The sequence below is a fragment of the Aspergillus aculeatinus genome, assembly GCF_003184765.1.
Source record: "Aspergillus aculeatinus CBS 121060 unplaced genomic scaffold BO66scaffold_11, whole genome shotgun sequence".
In the NCBI taxonomy this organism is placed as follows: Eukaryota; Fungi; Ascomycota; class Eurotiomycetes; order Eurotiales; family Aspergillaceae; genus Aspergillus; species Aspergillus aculeatinus.
The window spans coordinates 593,581-610,559 of NW_020291480.1; the positions used below are offsets into that span (position 1 = coordinate 593,581).

At 51.8% G+C, this 16,979-nt stretch overlaps 3 protein-coding genes across 3 annotated transcripts; 2 read left to right on the top strand and 1 right to left on the bottom strand.

The window, feature by feature from the left end:
• Positions 1 to 321: 321 nt before the first annotated feature.
• BO66DRAFT_446812 (putative fermentation associated protein (Csf1)) lies at positions 322 to 10,372 on the bottom strand. The gene is made up of 3 exons (XM_025651691.1): positions 10,100 to 10,372; positions 10,012 to 10,047; positions 322 to 9,956 (listed from the first exon to the last, which is right to left on the bottom strand). Exons 1-3 carry the CDS (start codon positions 10,153 to 10,155, stop codon positions 455 to 457), a joined length of 9,594 nt encoding a protein of 3,197 aa, XP_025506476.1. The 5' UTR covers positions 10,156 to 10,372; the 3' UTR covers positions 322 to 454.
• A 530-nt stretch (positions 10,373 to 10,902) lies between these two features.
• Positions 10,903 to 13,052, top strand: BO66DRAFT_317396 (OSTA/TMEM184 family protein; the record flags this gene model as incomplete). Its single annotated transcript, XM_025643557.1, has 7 exons — positions 10,903 to 11,009; positions 11,124 to 11,141; positions 11,195 to 11,248; positions 11,300 to 11,387; positions 11,445 to 12,458; positions 12,511 to 12,851; positions 12,905 to 13,052. 7 exons carry the CDS (start codon positions 10,903 to 10,905, stop codon positions 13,050 to 13,052), a joined length of 1,770 nt encoding a protein of 589 aa, XP_025506477.1.
• A 1,026-nt stretch (positions 13,053 to 14,078) lies between these two features.
• On the top strand, positions 14,079 to 15,826 carry BO66DRAFT_399570 (uncharacterized protein; the record flags this gene model as incomplete). Its single annotated transcript, XM_025648689.1, has 2 exons — positions 14,079 to 14,205; positions 14,358 to 15,826. 2 exons carry the CDS (start codon positions 14,079 to 14,081, stop codon positions 15,824 to 15,826), a joined length of 1,596 nt encoding a protein of 531 aa, XP_025506478.1.
• Positions 15,827 to 16,979: the final 1,153 nt, after the last annotated feature.

Below are 16,979 nucleotides of genomic sequence, written 5' to 3' on the forward strand. Positions count from 1 at the left end.
GACAATTGGGTGGCGGAGTTAAGGATGGCGGGGAGTACATGCATTGGATGCAGCAGTTCTCCTCCGTACAGCAACCGTACTGTACAGCCTGCCCGGCCGGTGGTTCCACAATCTGCGTCTTCCACCTTGTGCCGCTTTCCTCCGATCTGTTTTGGTGCCTCAGGCATCATGAATCGTTCTATCAATAGCCACCAAGTCAACGGATGGGACGTCTCTTCTCCTTCACAAATTAACACCAATTATTGTTAAGATAGTATATACATTACTTATACGCTAGAGATATAAAAAAAAAGTTCTATATACAGTCTAAAGTGATTGACTGAGCAAACGGCACATACCAATAAGCACGTCCTTTCTCCCCGCAACCAATGGTCCAGCACAGATAGGTAAGACCAACACCAGTTCACGCACAGACTCGACATAAAATCCCAGCATAAGGAAAAGCTGCATGGCATCACGACGACCCCAGGATCTTTGCATATGCATCCTCCACCTCCTTCGCCAGTTCCAGAAGGGTAACAATGATGATCTGATGAGTAATGTTGGGCAGCTTGTCCCGTTGAAGCCCAATCCACTCCAGCGGTGGAGTAGCCTCGCCCATGTCGCGCAGTTGCGGCGTCTCGATCACCGGCGTCTCCAACGCCACATAGCTATACTTCGACTGCGGCACATTGACCACCGCCGTGATCTTCTCCTGCGACTCGTTCTTGTCGCCCCCGCCGCCCCCGCCGCCCCCATCGGCATTCAGCGCCCCTGTGATGCGCACCGCGGACGGAGGCAGCGGCTTACCGAGCCGGGAGGCCAACGCGCGCGAGTGCGATTCCCACATGTCCCGGATGAAACTGATGCGGGAGTAGTTCCATCCGACGTCGACCTTGCCTTCGAACGTGCTTTGGAAGATATATTCGATCTGGTGGGATCCTGGCACCTGCCAGGTCTCCATCCGAGCTACAAGTCGCGGCACCTTGAGGATCGTGCCTCCTCGGGATCCAGTGACACGATTGCCAACTTCACTGACAAGTAGAAGCTCGTCTGCATCCATGGAACCGGAACGAACAACGTTGGACAGAGCAACCCGCAGCTGACCTAAGGTCAGACCCAGTGCACTATGGATCTTGCCCTGGTCAAGTGACACATCAAACCGAGCCTGGGCATCCCGTGCTTCCAGCTTGAAGACGTGATTGTCAAAGAATGAGCGCGGGAAGACGCCCATGGTGACCACGTTGATACTAACCACCACTCCGGTATGCAGTGAAATGGGTGCTTCTTCCGTTTCCTCCTTAGCGGGCTTGGAGATTTCCCGTGAGCTTGTCTCGGTTTTCTCCGAAAACACGGAGGTCTTCCGACGCAGGTACCGCTCGATGTCTTGTAGAGATGCTTCATACGCTGCTTGCTTATCTTGAACGAGTCGCTGCCAAGCCTGGAAGAGAGCCAAGGCTTGAGAGGCAGTCATACTGGTGCAAAACACCTGCACCTGATCTCCATCGAGGATACTGAAAAGCCGCTCGTTGGGCGCATCGGCAGTAGGGCGAACATTGTACATAAAGAACGCGAACCGAGAGATATGAGTGATAAGGAACGGTTGATAATCAAAGGAGACTTTCACGTCCAGCTGGCTGAAGGATATGGACGCTTGAATGAGTGGGGTTCTGTTGTCTTGCTGGTCGTGGGGCCAGTTGATCGAGGTCTGGATCTTGAAAGTCTGTAGTTCGACGAGCCCGCTCATCCGGCCTTTGCTCTCAATACCCACTGTGTGGAAGCTGACGCAAAGGATTTGCTCCCAATCAGATGTCTTCTTGGTCGACAACCAGAGGTCATTGATTGCAAATTGCGCCTTGCCCAGAGTGGATCCCAAGTCAAGTTGTATTTCCAGCTTCTCAATTGCGATCGTGGTATTCCAAGGGAAGGCAGGGGTTGCTGCAACCTGTTGATACCTCTGTACAATATAGGCTTGCGTGTCCTGCGATTGCGACTGGAAAGCAGGCCCGGGACTTATCTCATCGTTGGACGGGAACCAAATCTCGCGAAATAGCAATAGATCCTGCACCTGCTTTGCATTGAGTGCGACATTCATGGGACTGACTCGAAGAACGGCTGAAATGCCTTTTGAACTTCCCAGATGCTTGCTATTCATGATGGACATGACCATAGACTTCACTTCGAAGCTCGCAGTCGATTCATTGGAGTAGACATGCTTCACCGATGCTTGTAAGGAATTGAAAGCCACCAGAAGAGCTAGGAACCGCTCCTGCTCGTCCGACTGCACTGTATTGATCGTAACATAGACGCTGTCAAATTGCGTGGTGGCTGCCACACGAGCTATGGGTTGGCAGCTCAAGCTGAACTCTTGCCTACAAATCAAGATCCCAACATTCAACTTGCAACGGCCAAGAATTGATCCCGGATCTGTATTTGCAAGTGGGGTTTCTGACATCAGCTTCTGCGACTGTAGCATGACCGCATTCGAAGGTCGTCTGGCCCTTGGGTGATCTCCCATGACCTCTTTGACAGTGGTTGTTACCTGCTTGATCAAAGGAACGAGGCTAGGATAAAGCACATTCGTGGAGGCATCGACTTTTAATTCCGCGTTAAGAGCCGGATCTTCACGGCCATTGTCCTCGAATAGCACTTTCAATGCCACTCCTGGGGCCTTGAAAGTCGCCGTGGCTATGCCATCTCCATGAACATATTGACCATATCCTGACTGTGGAAGCTGGTTTCCCTTCAGACTTGCAGTCAGCATTGTCTGTTGATCCTCTGTATGTCTCCCTTGCAGGGATACAGTGGCTCCAGCGAAGTCAACGTCAATTAGCACAGAGCGGAAGCGTTTGTTTCCAAAGATGGGACGGAGTTTCACGCTATCTCCGGATGGCTTCGAAACCAGGATGTTATTGGCCTCCCTTATGGTCCGGACAGCAGAGGCAATCGAATCACGTATCATGCTGGCCGGAAGTATGAACTCCGAGGTAGCTCGCAGATCCAACGACTTTCCAGCAGCCTGAAAGGCCAATCGAACTTCCTTGCCCACGGAAGCGTACGCAACGTTGAAGACCAGTTCCGGCAAAAGGGCCGAGTTGAGTGAGCGCTTCTGCCGGTTACCATGGACCGGTACCATCTGTAACTGCATGTCTTCGATCCGGAGCTTGGCAGCATTGGTCTTCTTGTTTGACAGCTCAACCCGTTTGATAGAGAATACCAAATCAGCCAATTTGTTTTCTGGTATTGCGGAAGACATCGTCATCATGTTCCATCCAAGCTGAATATTATGAAAGTCCAAGGAATAAATGGCATTGAAGAGTTCATCGGACGAGCTGGCATCGTCTACCTGTATCCGAGGAACTTCCAAGGACTTGCGTTCCGGTTCTGCATGCCCCCGACGCCGTAGCTTCTTAAATCGTTTCACTTCATGGGAGAGGTCCAAGGTTTTTATGCGCTCTTGGAGATGGGCAGCCAAGTCAACTAGCAGCGCAGCGCTTTCAGGGAATAGATCGACACCGAATTTCGTGCTGCTTAAATGTAGCACCCGCCTCATCTCGCCATTGTTACGCTGCATAGATGTTCCTTGAAGTTTGGCGTCAACAACAAAGCTGCAGTAGGATCGGCTTCTTGATACATCTTGTTTCTTCAGATCCAAGCTTATATTAGAGGAGTCGACGTGGAACTCGGGATATTCCATCGGGTGTCCGGCCTCCAAGCCGTTGTCCAGGCGTAGGCGCACCATCCCCAATCTGATGTCTAGATCCGCCGAGTAATGGTTTCCGTTGAGCGCTGGCGCTGTCGCATGAATCTTGGTTCCTGCCATGGTCATGCGCGCTTTGCAGAGAATTATATGGTCCCTTGAAGAGTCCTTCCGCTGCGGTGGCGCTTTTCTGAGTGCAAGGACATGGTCAAGATGAAGCTGTAAGGTGTCCACATTCTGTTTGAGATCGCCCATGAAATGTGAAACTTCTGGCCTTGTCAGGGCGCCCAAAAGACTCCGCACGGCGCTGGCCTCGAGGTGAATGACCTCAATAGTGACGTCCACCTCCATCTCCGTGCGGCCAGGCGAGAGATCAGCAATGATCCGGCCGTTGATCGGAGGGATCTCGAGTGCCGAGAGAGAGTGCCATTGGCCGCCCTCATTGGATAGAAAAGTATGAAGGTTCCTCTTCAAATCAAAGTCTATCTCCATCTTAGATCCTCGTCTGGGCGTTATCGAGGTTCGCGCCACCTCGCCAGAGATGATATAAGTCAGCGATGGTAGAACACAGAAACTCAACCGGTAGTCGTCCAGAAATACAGCGACATGGAATATGTTGCGGACCGGCTTCGTGGGGGCTACAGGGCCCTGCTGGTGTGCCGGGAACTCCACGCTGTTGATAAGCTCATAAACGAATCGAACCTCATCCTCTATGAGTCGATCAGCTATGTGTGCAAGGCTGAGCGGGTCCTCTTTCATGTTGTAGCGAAGCTTTTTGCAGGACGCCGCGACCATCCATTCGTTATTCAATCCAATTTCGTTTTCCTCGGACACTCGAGAGCCATATATATGAGGGTCCGAAAGTTTCCACATCATCAGTACTTTCGAGTTGCTGGATATCTCAGAGTAGCAGGCGCTAGCACTCCACAAGAAGCTTGTCATCTCAGTAACCCCGGAGCTCGGAAACTTATGAACGAGCGAGCTTCTGAGCGATTTCCCAGCCAGCGCTAGCTTGACGTTGATACCATCAAGCGTGATCGAGCCCAGGTCAGCCCCAAGAACAAGCTGGAGCTCGATGGGTTTCTTTGGGCTGTTTTCGTGCTTCGGTACCGGTGGTGCGGACTCAAGTGTCACTGTAGACATGGTTTTCAGGACCCCTTCCACAAGGTCGAGGATCTCCCACCGCAAGCGGAGGCCAGAAGACGAGCAGTAGGATTGCACAATAATTAGATCCTTGTGGTCTTTATCTTCAGCCGAGAGGCTATCGTTCGGAACGTTCAGCGAGACAGCAGTTGCTAGATCCTGTACTCTAAAATCACTTTCCCTTGGGCCAGGATCAATGGAGACACGGAAAAGTTTCACTGTCGAAGAGAAGAGCATAGAAGCCGCTGTGTCTGTGGTATCAGACTCAGAACTATTCCACACGCTTCTCATCACGTAGCTCTTCTCGACGTGCGCCAAATCCCAGGCTCGCCATTGGTCGAAGCTTGACAACACCAGGTCTTTAGCGTTGGATGGAAGCTCAAAATCTCCATACAAGCATTTGTCAATCAATTTAGACGCTTGAGCGGGTGGCAAGTGCTTATACACATTGCGTAGACGAGAGATGATCTTCCATGAATCATGCTGCCGTAAATGGTTTCGCGCAACTCTCAGCACATATGAAATACGTACGAGAAAAGAGGGATCAGGAATATTGGCTGCCTGTTGGGTGAGAAAATAGACGAGGTAACACAATCGCCTCTCGCCAATAGAGAGGCTATGCTTGAAAGATGATGCGATGGAGTCGATCATAGTCGTGGTTCTGCGGACCAGGGAAGCAAGGTGCTCCACAGATTTGGTTGAAGTCACAGTCTCGAAAGATCTGACTTGGAAGTTGGACCTTTGTATAGATCCTGTCACGAGCCAGAAGTTTATGTCGCCAAGGACACAGCTCAGTTCGGCCTTCTCCTGGTAAGCATCGGCGCGACAGCCTTGCACCGAGACCGAAAGGCCGTCTGCAGCTGCATGTACAGTGGAGCTCTTATCTACTCCTGCGACAAGGTCTCCCTTTCGCCTCTGGGTCTTGGTCCTAATTTCTGCTTTCAGATGCGAGACCACTATGCTATACTCATCTCGGAAGCTAAATCCGTCAGTGACACCAGAGCCGGGATTCGCTAATTTGACAAGCAAGTAAGGGGCCCTAATAGCAATGCTGGTGCATTTCCGCGGGCTTTTCATCGATTTTTCGTATGCCACGATGTCTGAAATGATATTCTTCTGGAGAGAGTCAATGATATCGCTAGGGTGATTCGGCTGCAGATTCTCAACCAATGCAGACACGATGTGAAGAAACTCGGGAGAGCAAAAGCTCCTGATACCGAGTGGCAACTCTATAGCGAGATTTGTGTGAGTCGTTCCATCACTTTCGGGGGAGAAGGGATGACCAAGCTTGACATCAGCATAGTCACTTTGTACCGAGTTAGCCCGCGAAGCTGGTCGTTGAGGTAATTGGGCGGTATCCAATGTTATCTTGTGAAAGGAAAACGTAGGCATAGACCAGGGGCTTGACGCATCGCTGTTTCCGACTGGAGCAGCCTCGGAGCAGTCTTGGCCAGCGCGTTGCCGATTAACATCCCTGCCGTGGACTGTTGATTGAGAAGAGTTTGGCTTCTTTCTGTCTGCGAGAGGGTATGCCACATGATTAGAGCTGTAGGGTTGCCTTCTGCGGCCGCTCTTCACACTCGATACCTCCGACGATACGAAAAAGCTCCTGAAGCTGCGATTGCTTCCTGTTGTCGAAAATCGGCGCAATGAGGATGAGCTACCGGCAACACTACGGTACTTGCTGACTGGCTCGGGCATGGTAGGTATGGCAATTGTAGGTGAAGACAAGTCATCACCAGCCACCTGTAGTGAGCGAGGCTCAATGTCTTCCCAGTCAAAAATTAGCCAAGGGGTACGTTGTGTTCTTTGATCATGAAGCTTAACATGTTCCTGTTGTAGTTTGCGACTTCCGTTGGCATCTGCTTTCTGCTGCACCATTCTGAGGTTCAAAGTGGACTCGAGGAGAGCAAGAGGGGTAATAGTTTCACCGGGCAAGCTTCCAGATGACCCCATAGAATTGTAGTCAATGGCAGCAACCGAGAGATCAGGGGCAAGTAGGCTCATGCGCTTTGAAAACCTCGTGTTCGCCCAGTCATTAAACTTCGTTGTCACGAGACCAGTACTTAGGACCAGAGCTGCCCTTTCCAGGAGGATGGAGATATGAACGGCCTCAACCTTAGCTCGTAGAAAAGTAACATCATGGAGCTGCAACGGATTCAACAACGGAAGGGCGTTCTCTTCATTGTCGAATGAAAAATCGAAGCTCTTGAGCGCTCCTGTCAAGCAGCTAAGGAAATTTGTCGAGCATTCTCCGATGATACGGCCAATATCGAAGTCCCAGTTGCAAACATACGTTGGCTCCGCAGGGGGAAGACCAAACAAACGATGGCCATAAACAGACACGCCGTCAATGAACAGCTGCGTGTCTGATACGGTAGGCGGGCTCGTAGATCTGCTTGATTCCAAGGCTGCCTTTAGCGGGGCAATGGAGAAATGCAAATCCATATAATAGTTTGTGAATCGCAAATCTGCCTCCAATGACGCAGCGGTGAGCTTTATGCAGTTCGATTGATCATAGATGTTCTCCGGAAGAAGAGCGTAGGGGTTATCGACTGTGACGTGCACAATCACGTCTAGGTCATTCGATTGCCTGTGAGGGTTAGCCCCAAGCTGGGTTCCGGCGTCTTCCTGTGGGTAGGCAAGCTCCTGATATTCCTCTAGCGTCTTGAAGTGCATCTCCTCGCCGAAATAATTCTCTTTGATGGTCATGAAAGACCGAATCAGAAACCCGAAGAGGTAGAGTTTGGGAGAAAAGCCGTCAATGTTTAGAACCAGTGTATCCACCAAGTCGGGAGATGTAGTAAGGTAATAGTTGTAGACGCCGTCAATGGTCAGCTTCTCGAGCGCAGCAGTGGACTTGTTCGCTAAAAAAGCATGCATAGTATCCCATACAGGGGTCAAGTAGTCAATACCAGCATTCCCGAGGGTGACATCGAAGGAGATAGCATTTTCCTCAGGCCTATACTTATTCAAGGGGATGGTGATGTTCGAGGTCATCTTCTTGCCCTTGATGGCCAATGTGCGGTTGTCATCCAAGTCAGACGGATTGTTGACTATGTTCATATCATTAACATTCAGGAACAACTGGAAATTCGAGAAAGATAGGTTCATCTTATAGATAAAGGGGACAAATGTGCTATACTCCGGAGGTGGCCCGGATGCCCAGTCGGAAACAAGGTCAGTGATAAGGAAGATGTGATCTCGTAGCAAGAACAGCTCCATGTCATCGCTATGGATATCAAATTTCCAGGTACGCATGCTATTCCAGGAGAGAGGAACGGACAGGTCGCAAGCGATCAGTTGCCTTGGACACTGCCACAGTAACGCGTGATTGACACTGGACATCAGCTTGGTCTCTCGGAGGTCAAGATCGAGCCGGCTCTGAAATCCTGATATAGAAGCTAACATATCCATGCTGTAGCGGATCGTCGAGTCACCAGCCACACGAAGCGACAACCACCCAAAAGGTCGTCTATCTGGACCGATATGACCTTTTTCTCCTTCTGCGCCACGCGACTGCCTCCTACTATTCTGTTTCTTTAACTTCGAGACACCTCTTATGGTATCAGCACGACCTTTCCATTGCCAGTCTTTCGATGGCTCCCTAGTAGGAATTCGCAGTGTGAGCTCATCATTGATCTCGACTCTTAAGGTAAACACTGTGGTCTTTCTTGTCTCTCCGGGATCCAGAGGCTCGGACGGCTCCGAGCTCCGAAACGCATTGGGGAAAAACACATTTTGCAGACCAAGTCGTTCCCTATCGGCCCAGGGACCATAGTTGATAGTGCCACCATTGATCTTGACATCTATGCCCCATTCCGGAGGCGGGGCTCCGTTGATTCTCCACGTCGCATCCGGCAGCGATGAAGTTTCCGATGGTGGAAAGGTCTTGACACACCCCGGAACATCCCAGTAGTAAGCCACGGACATTCCAGGACTGTCAAGAATTGTCGAGAATCGACCATACTCAACGGGGCTCCACTCCTCGTGGTCATCCTGCGCGCTTTCGTCCAGGTATCGGGAAAGTCCAACCCAGCGCGTATCATTGCCCAGATCGATTGAATTTCTAGGTCCGGAATCGGCATGCTTCTGATGCACATGAAATGATTCTACCGACGTTTGAAAGTAAGGTATCAGATCACGGATACTGTGCCAGACTCGTCGTTTCTGAAATCTGTAGTTGAAGATAGGATTTCGCTTGCGCTTCATTCCAGCTTGATCCTCTTCGGCTGACCCAAGACTCTTTGCAGCGGCCAGCTGGTTCTGCTTGAAATCTGGATTTGGGCGCATCTGAATTACCGGATGGCTGAAATTGAAGGAAAACATCTGTCGGTACAGGTCGAGCGCCCCAGCATTGCAGGCCTCGATCAAACCAGTAGCACTGTCGAAAGTGGTCGTCAAAACCGATCTCGTGTTCTCATTTCCCATGACAATGGCACCCTTGTCACATTCCAACCTTATCGGCAAAAGTCGTAGGAACCTTACTATGCCATCCCCCAGTTCCTGCTCGGACCCAGCCGCGTCCTGCGATCCAGCTGTAGCTGGCCTCCCTTGACTTTCGGCGCGAGCAGATCCGGCCACAGATGAATCCAGATTCCCTTCCTTTAAGCGCGGATCCAGCGCATCGCTCTCAGGATATTGTGGTTTGGTAGCCGAAGAAGACGAATTCGATGGATCGAATCCCGCCAGTATGCCCTCGTAAGCAGGAGCCCGGTTGTATACGAACCACTCAAGACCATAGACCTTTGCTGTGATGCGACAAGGAAGAGAATCCGCATTCTTCGGTCCGCCTTGTTCCCCGCTGTCCGCTTTCCTGCTATCGGCATCGCCCGCGACCCCGGTGTCATGTTCTCTTTTCGCTGCTCCATCATTGCAATCCAGGCCCGCCACGTCTGTCCGTCTCACGGTACGTTTCCAGTAGTGCCATGTGATAAACCCTCCGTGTACAAAGATAGTCTCGTTCACGCCGTGGTATCGGATGCCTTTGAAGAAAATCCTCCCGCCCAAGGGTGAGATCTGCAGGGCTCGAATATCGACATAGGCGCGGTAATAATGCCAGGTATATGCGCGGACTCCGTAGGACACGAGGGTTGCAAACAGTCGATTGAAGTAGAGCAGGAAGAAGAGCACGCTTGGCGAAGCGATTAGTAGCCCGTTCTCCACGATCGCACGCGTCGGACACTCACAGAATACAGGAGACAATTAGTTCCAGGAGGAAGAACCTATGTGTTTATCATTAGTTAAGCAGAAGTCTGCTGCATCGATGATACTAACCAATTGAAGCTTGGATCTGGGGTCAGGGATAAAGAAGTCAGGCTTGTGCCGGCCATATTCGCAGTCACCAAAAACGTTCACCAGCAGCGGACATGGTGACGCCGCAAAACAGGCAATGCGATGCGATGCGCCCGCGGAAGAGTCCAAGCAGGGACAAGAAGGATTCAAGCTAGATGTCCATGGACGGAGAAGCGCTGAAAGACTGCCTTGAAGTGCGGGAAGATTTAGCAACTGCGAATCCTGGCACGGAGGAGGATAATAAGTGATATGACGTTCATTAAGGTAGTTGGATTGAATGTACTGCTTGTCATGAACGGAGTAGTAATCGAAGTGTACTGTACGTAGGGGGCAGGAGGGAGGGAGCTTGGCCCGAAGTGGGCTAGAGGGGACTAAGCCTGTTAGTCTAGGCGGTGTCTAGGCGGTGTCTACCAAAACGGGGGGGGGAAAGAGGTCGGACCTCGGAGAGCTCCCGAGTCAGCAGTGAGGAGGAAGAGGAGCAAATGACGGGACGGGGAACCAGTGATGGATAAGGAATGCCCCCATCGTCTACGCAACTTCTCTCTCACCGCACAACAACACGCACACGACACTCCTGGCTGCTGTCCATCAAGCATGCGAGGGGCGCTCGTTTGACACCGACAAGGAATCGCTGGAAGATTTCCGATAACTGTTTATCTCTCACCCCGTTGACCGGATCATGCCCTGTTCGAAACACCATTGGGATTAACTTGCGGAATGCTTTGGCGGTGGTCGCATACATAGGCGTACGCGGACAAGACAATCAACCGCGACATTTTTTGACGATGAGCATCACCACTTCCTCCTTCGGTGGGACAGGCTCGAGTCTAGCTCGAGCTGTAGTGATAGTCGCTGGTGTATCCTCGCTGGTCGCTTCTCTGCTCTCTCTCTTGTACGAAGACTCCTCGTCCTTCAACCCCTCCACCCTTCCCCCTCCCCTTTTGAATCCCCAGGCAGACAGATATCATCATCATGGTCCAGATGCTAATCGCTTCACCCCGTACAGGTCCATATGGCTCCAAACGTACGACATCCTATTCGCTCGTATATCTAGATCACGCGCTGATCGGTTGTTAGCAAAAATTATCGAAAACCATTACTCCAGCGTTATGTTGTCCGTATATTGTTGATGTGTGTACCCACTTTCGCCTCAGATCTGAGTGGAGCTGACGGATAGCTCAGGGTCCCCATATACGCGGTCTCATCATGGGCCAGCATCATATCTCTACAAGCAGCGATGTGGCTGGATCCGATCCGTGATGTTTATGAGGTAGATCTCTGTGTTCTGGCGATTCCCATCGTCACGGGCTAACGGCATACTCTCCAGGCATTTACCATCTACACATTCTTCCAGTTGCTTATCAACTTCCTCGGCGGCGAGCGGTCGTTGATCATCATGACCCATGGACGACCTCCTGTTCAACATGCCTGGCCCCTCAACCACATACTACCCAAAGTCGACATCTCCGACCCTCAGACCTTTCTCACCGTCAAACGCGGCATCCTTCAGTATACGTGGCTCAAACCCATTCTGGCCATTATCTCTATTGTGATGAAAGCGACCGATACCTATCAGGAGGGCTACCTAGGCCTGACCTCTGGGTATCTGTGGACAGGCATTGTATACAACGTTAGCGTTACCGTCAGTCTCTATTCTCTAGCCATGTTCTGGGTTTGCTTGCATAATGATCTAGCGCCCTTCCGTCCGGTCCCTAAGTTCCTGTGTGTCAAGCTTATTATCTTCGCATCTTATTGGCAAGGTTTCTTCTTGTCGATCCTGCAATGGCTGGGAGCTTTATCGAACGGGGTTGCCGGCTACACACCGGACAACCTTGCGGCTGCCATTCAAGACAGCCTGATCTGCTTTGAGATGCCCTTCTTTGCTCTCACTCATTGGTACGCTTTCTCCTGGCATGATTATGCTGATTCGACGATCTCCGCCGCCCGGATGCCCGTCAAATACGCGCTTCGTGACGCATTCGGTGTCCGTGATCTTATTGAAGATACAAAGATGACGATACGGGGTGACAATTACGAGTACCGTCTTTTCGATTCGGGGGACCACATTATCGCACATGCAGAATCTGACTCGCGTGTCCGGCGTGTGATGCATGGTCTCAGATATGAACGTGGTGGTAAAGCCAAGTACTGGATCCCGACCCCTGGGGAGATCAACAGCCGGACACCGTTGTTGGCCGGGTCGGAAGGCAGCAGCCGAGACCGACGCAGTAGCACGCTGAGTCGCATGCATTCACACAACGAGATGGAGGAGACAACTCTGGATGAAGATGACGAGAGGCTGTTCAACAACGCTCGAGCGCTGGAATTTGGGGATTGGAACGTAGGTCACTTCATCCCCTAAACGAGGAGATGTGGTCAGCTGACTGGAGCAGTACCCCGTGATCACCGCGAACGAGGTGCCAGCAGAGCAGCGCCTCGCACGTCAGCGAGCCTCACCACAGCGACAGACATCAGGGGTCGTCAAGAAATCCCGCAAGCAGAAAAAGCCGCGCCCTTCTAGTGGCGATAACAACCATCGTAGCGCAGGAACCTCTCGCAGCCCGCGTGCAAGCTACGCTGAGCAGAGAGCCAACTCCGCAGCCTCCTACGCCTCTCACCCAAGCCAAATCGTGGATCTTGTTGTCGAGGATCAGAAGGCTGAGGAGGAGGAACGACAGCTGGCGCAGAGGGCATTTGGCTCCACGACGGTCGAACCCGAACACCGGCACTTCCAGTATGTATCTTCTAGTTTAGCGAAAAGTATATGACACTAACAACCGATTCTAGGAGACCAACGGGCGAACCGGTAGATGAACGGCATGGCGATGACTTCCATACATTAATTCACCCCGAGGCAAATGATGAGGAAGAGGAATCCAGGAGACAGGGCTGGGCCTATGGGGACCTGGAAGAAGACAATGTTTGGGGCCGGTAGGTAGCAAAGAGCGAGCTTTAGGACCAATAAAGTTGCATGTGTCGTGATTGCGCCTGGAAATAGTTTTCGAGATCATTTTATTTCTGTGATGTGGAGGAGACCTGTACTGTATAAAGAAAGGAAGGGCTTGTACGATGATTGAAGATGAGGCTAGTGTACCCGAGCCATGTGCTTTTTTTTTTGATTAACCCACGCTCTTTTTTCTGTCAGGGGCATTTGCGTAACGAGCCCAGAGCAAGTGATGATGGATGATGTGACGGGGTTTCCTGTCACTCGGGCTGATGGTTGGTACCCCCAGCAAATGACGGCCAGCCATTACGCGCCCACCACGCTATCTTCCGGATCGATAGGATGATAGGAGGACTGACATGGTCATCATCAACGATGGCTGATCGACAGCCCGACACGCTGGCGAGGAGAGGGGAGAGTGGAAGAAAAGGGACTTTTGCTTCCCCGCTATTGGTGTGCCTCATTTGATTAGGGCAACAGGAATGGCACCACGACCGTCACATCCTCTGCCTCATCCTGCCTCCTCATTAGTCCAGAGGAAATGGCTGATGCTCGAGCTTCTATCTGAAGCAATCTCATAGTTTGTACGGAGTAGTTAGTCTCTTTGTGTGCGTGTCTGGGTCTCGGGGAGGAAGTTAAATCACCAGGTCTTTATCTTGCTGGTTCTTTGTCTGTTTGTCTGTCTGTCTGCCTGTCTGCCTGTCTGCCTGTCTGCCCTTTCCTTCTCCCCTACTCTTGTCTCTCTCTCTCTCTCTCTCCCTGGAGGCCTGAGAGGGTGCTTCTTGACTTTACTTCACTTCCTTTCCTTTCCTTTCCTCCCCTCCCTGTGGTAGCTGTTAGCTGTCAACTTTATTCCCCTTGCTTTCATTCTTATTCTCAGATTCGTCAGCAGGCTTGTCTGCCTTCTCGTGTTACTATTTCACTCTGCTTGGTCCCCTCCCCGCCTTTCCTCTTCCCCACTGTCTGTTCGCCGGATCCACTGGATGATGGATCAACACATTTGATGCGCTGGCAGCCATGAAGCAGGCAATTGAACAAGCAGGATCTATGTTCACTGGCTGGATATCCTCCTGCTCATTCTGTGTGCACTCCGGGGATGACGAGGAGAGTTACCGCCATCATCAACAAGCCATGCAGCGCAAAGGTAATGTCCATCCATCGGTCCAGCCTTGAATGTATACACAAAACCACACAGCCCTAAGTCGGCTACTTTCCAACCTTACAACACAACCCAACCCAGCTTAACACAAGCCATCACGGAGTAACTGACTGAACTTCCTCCTCTTTCCCCTACAGGTGCCGAACGGGAGATGAAGATATGCCACACCCAGCAACCGCGTCTCATTCCCCCGATGAAGCCTTTCGTCTACGATGAAGCTCCCACCCCGCCACGCCCTCAACCCCGGACTCCATCCTTCCCCTCATGGATGCTCGAAAGCAAGAACCGGGCCAGCATCTCCCTGAAGAGAAAATCGACCGCCGCACCGCCCATCCGCATCAGTGCCCCGTCCGACTTCCGACGAGTGTCGACTTTCCTGCCCGGCGCTGATATTGCAGCCGCAGACGGCGGGTCATACTCTCCGCTGGAGCTGAGCTTCAATGTCCCGGGCCGCCAGCTTCCAGCGCTTCCTCATTTCGATGATTTCCCTCTCGAGACCGATCGTCGTTCCCCGGTCACCATCACCCGGCCTCCGCGAGCCGTAGCCCTAGCCGGCGAAAAAGCTCGTCTGCCTCTGTCTCAGCCTCAGCCCCGAACCCAACATAGACCAACTTCATCATTTCAGCTACCCCGTAAGCCTGTGGGGTCTGGCTCACGTCGTTCGTCCCTCGCAGCGCACGAATATCTTGGTTTTGGGGAGAGACAAGCCACCGCCGCCGCCGCCACCACCACCACCACCACCACCAACAGCAAAAGCAGTGCCTTCATCCCTCATTTCTCGAGTCGTAGTTCTTCTGCTCTTGCTGTCGTGCCAGACACGAACACAGACGAGCAAAATCCACGCCGACAGTCCAACAATACCGCAGCAGCAACAGCAACAGCAACAGCAACAGCAGCAGCAGCAGCATCGAAACCTCCCAGAACACCCCCCCACCCCCCCAACCTGCAGGACAGGCCCTTACCAAGCATCCCCACCGCCGAGGAAGCAGAAGAAGGAGAAAACGCCCCGTCATCGCGAAGCACAACCTCCCACAGCCATCCTCCCCGAACCCCCTCCGACGACCGCGAGCGAACCCCGTCCCGCTCCGGCCGCGTCACGCAATGGCTCTTCCACGCCACGAGCAGCAACAGCAGCAGTCCAACCACCACCAAGAACCACTCCCCGGCCCCATCCCCTCCCACCTGGCCGAACCTGAACAAGGAAAACCCGTCCCAAAAAGGCGCGGGCGGTAACAGCCCCTTCCGCATCCGCTCGCGCACCCTCAGCGGATCGACGCTCGCTTCCTCGTTCACCCATCCAACCGGAGGAGGCTTCAAGAGCAGCACGGCAACCACCACTTGCCCTGCTCCTGTTGCAGCTGCAGCTCCATTCACTGCGAAGGGGATCTCAAACAAAGAGCTAGGCAGTCCATTCATCCCACGCGTGCCAGAAGACCGCAGCATGTACCCCACCATCTTTGAGAGCGAACATCATCACCAGCAGCAGCGGCAGTCTCACCACTCCCACTCCCACCAGGACCAACACCAAGAAGGAGAGTACGAAGACCTGCGCCAATCCCAGTACTACGAGAACTACCGCCACTCGGCCGTTGGCCTTGCCTTCTGAAGATTTCCCACATCCCCTGATTCACAACGCAACGCAACACTCTCAAAAACCCTAATCGTCAATCCTCAAGATACATAACAGACTCGCCCCCCCCCCTGAACGGCCTCCTCACCCGACCCATCCCCCGCAATCCCGTTCAGCTTGGTCTCACTCGTTATACCCCCTACCGAAACCCCAGCCAGCCCGAATCTCGATTGATATCAATGCCCCTTATGCCCATGTCCATGTCCATGCCCGATGCCAATGCAATTTAATACCTTAATGCTCTGATTATACCCCCTCCTACCCAAATTCGCCTCTTCTCGAATCACTGATCTCGGTCCCTAAGCATAAAGCATACAACCCATTCGTTTTCTCCCAGATAAGACAGGCAGGCTGCTAGTTCTCCATACCCCGGCTCCCTCCTACCTTCGCCGTTCCCCATCACCCTCGCCTACTCATAATGTCTGTTCTCCGTGGTTTTCTCTCGTTTGATATTCAAGGATGATAATGGGGATTATCTACAGTTGCAGTCGCATAGATGGAACATAATTGACCTACCATACGCTCGTTTAGTTGTCTGGGCGGTTGCACTTCTTCCGACTTTAATAGAGGGTAGTGATGCTTTGCATGCGATAAGCAAGAAGGATCTACACAGTAGAAAACTTCAGCACCTACGGATCATACGGAGAACATAGACGAAGCAGAACAATATAAATACTTCACTGCCGCAACACGAAACATCTGGATATCTTCAGGTATATAACAATTCCAAATCGAATCCATCAAACGCAAACTGTCCAAGGGCAGCATGTCAATCCTTGCATACACCTTCATTTCACTTGGTATCATGTCTGAAAAGGGGAAAATAACAGTTTCAATGCAAGAAGAAAAAAAATATGGCAAAGTTCACCAGCCGCGTATTTGTTTCCCGTATGATATCTCCCTCCAAGGTCCCCTATGGATATCCCTCAACCCTTGGCTTAACTCAACAAGATCAAGTGAAAAAAAAAAACGACAAACATCTGGCGAAAAAAAATGACAGAGAGGAGAATATCACCGGGAGGGCAGACCCAACAAGACCAGGAGTAGGTGACGGATATTGACGGATATCAACACAACAATCCTGTATTCTTTGAATGTCTTGCCTCCTTTTCCTGTTTTATATCTTTTT

Coding starts and splice junctions, on each gene's coding strand:
- BO66DRAFT_446812 (XM_025651691.1), bottom strand. CDS start 10,155: ATGGCCGGCACAAGCCTGACTTCTTTATCCCTGACCCCAGATCCAAGC. Junction 10,048..10,099: donor CCAGATCCAAGCTTCAATTG/GTTAGTATCATC, acceptor ATAAACACATAG/GTTCTTCCTCCTGGAACTAA. Junction 9,957..10,011: donor CTAATTGTCTCCTGTATTCT/GTGAGTGTCCGA, acceptor CGCTTCGCCAAG/CGTGCTCTTCTTCCTGCTCT.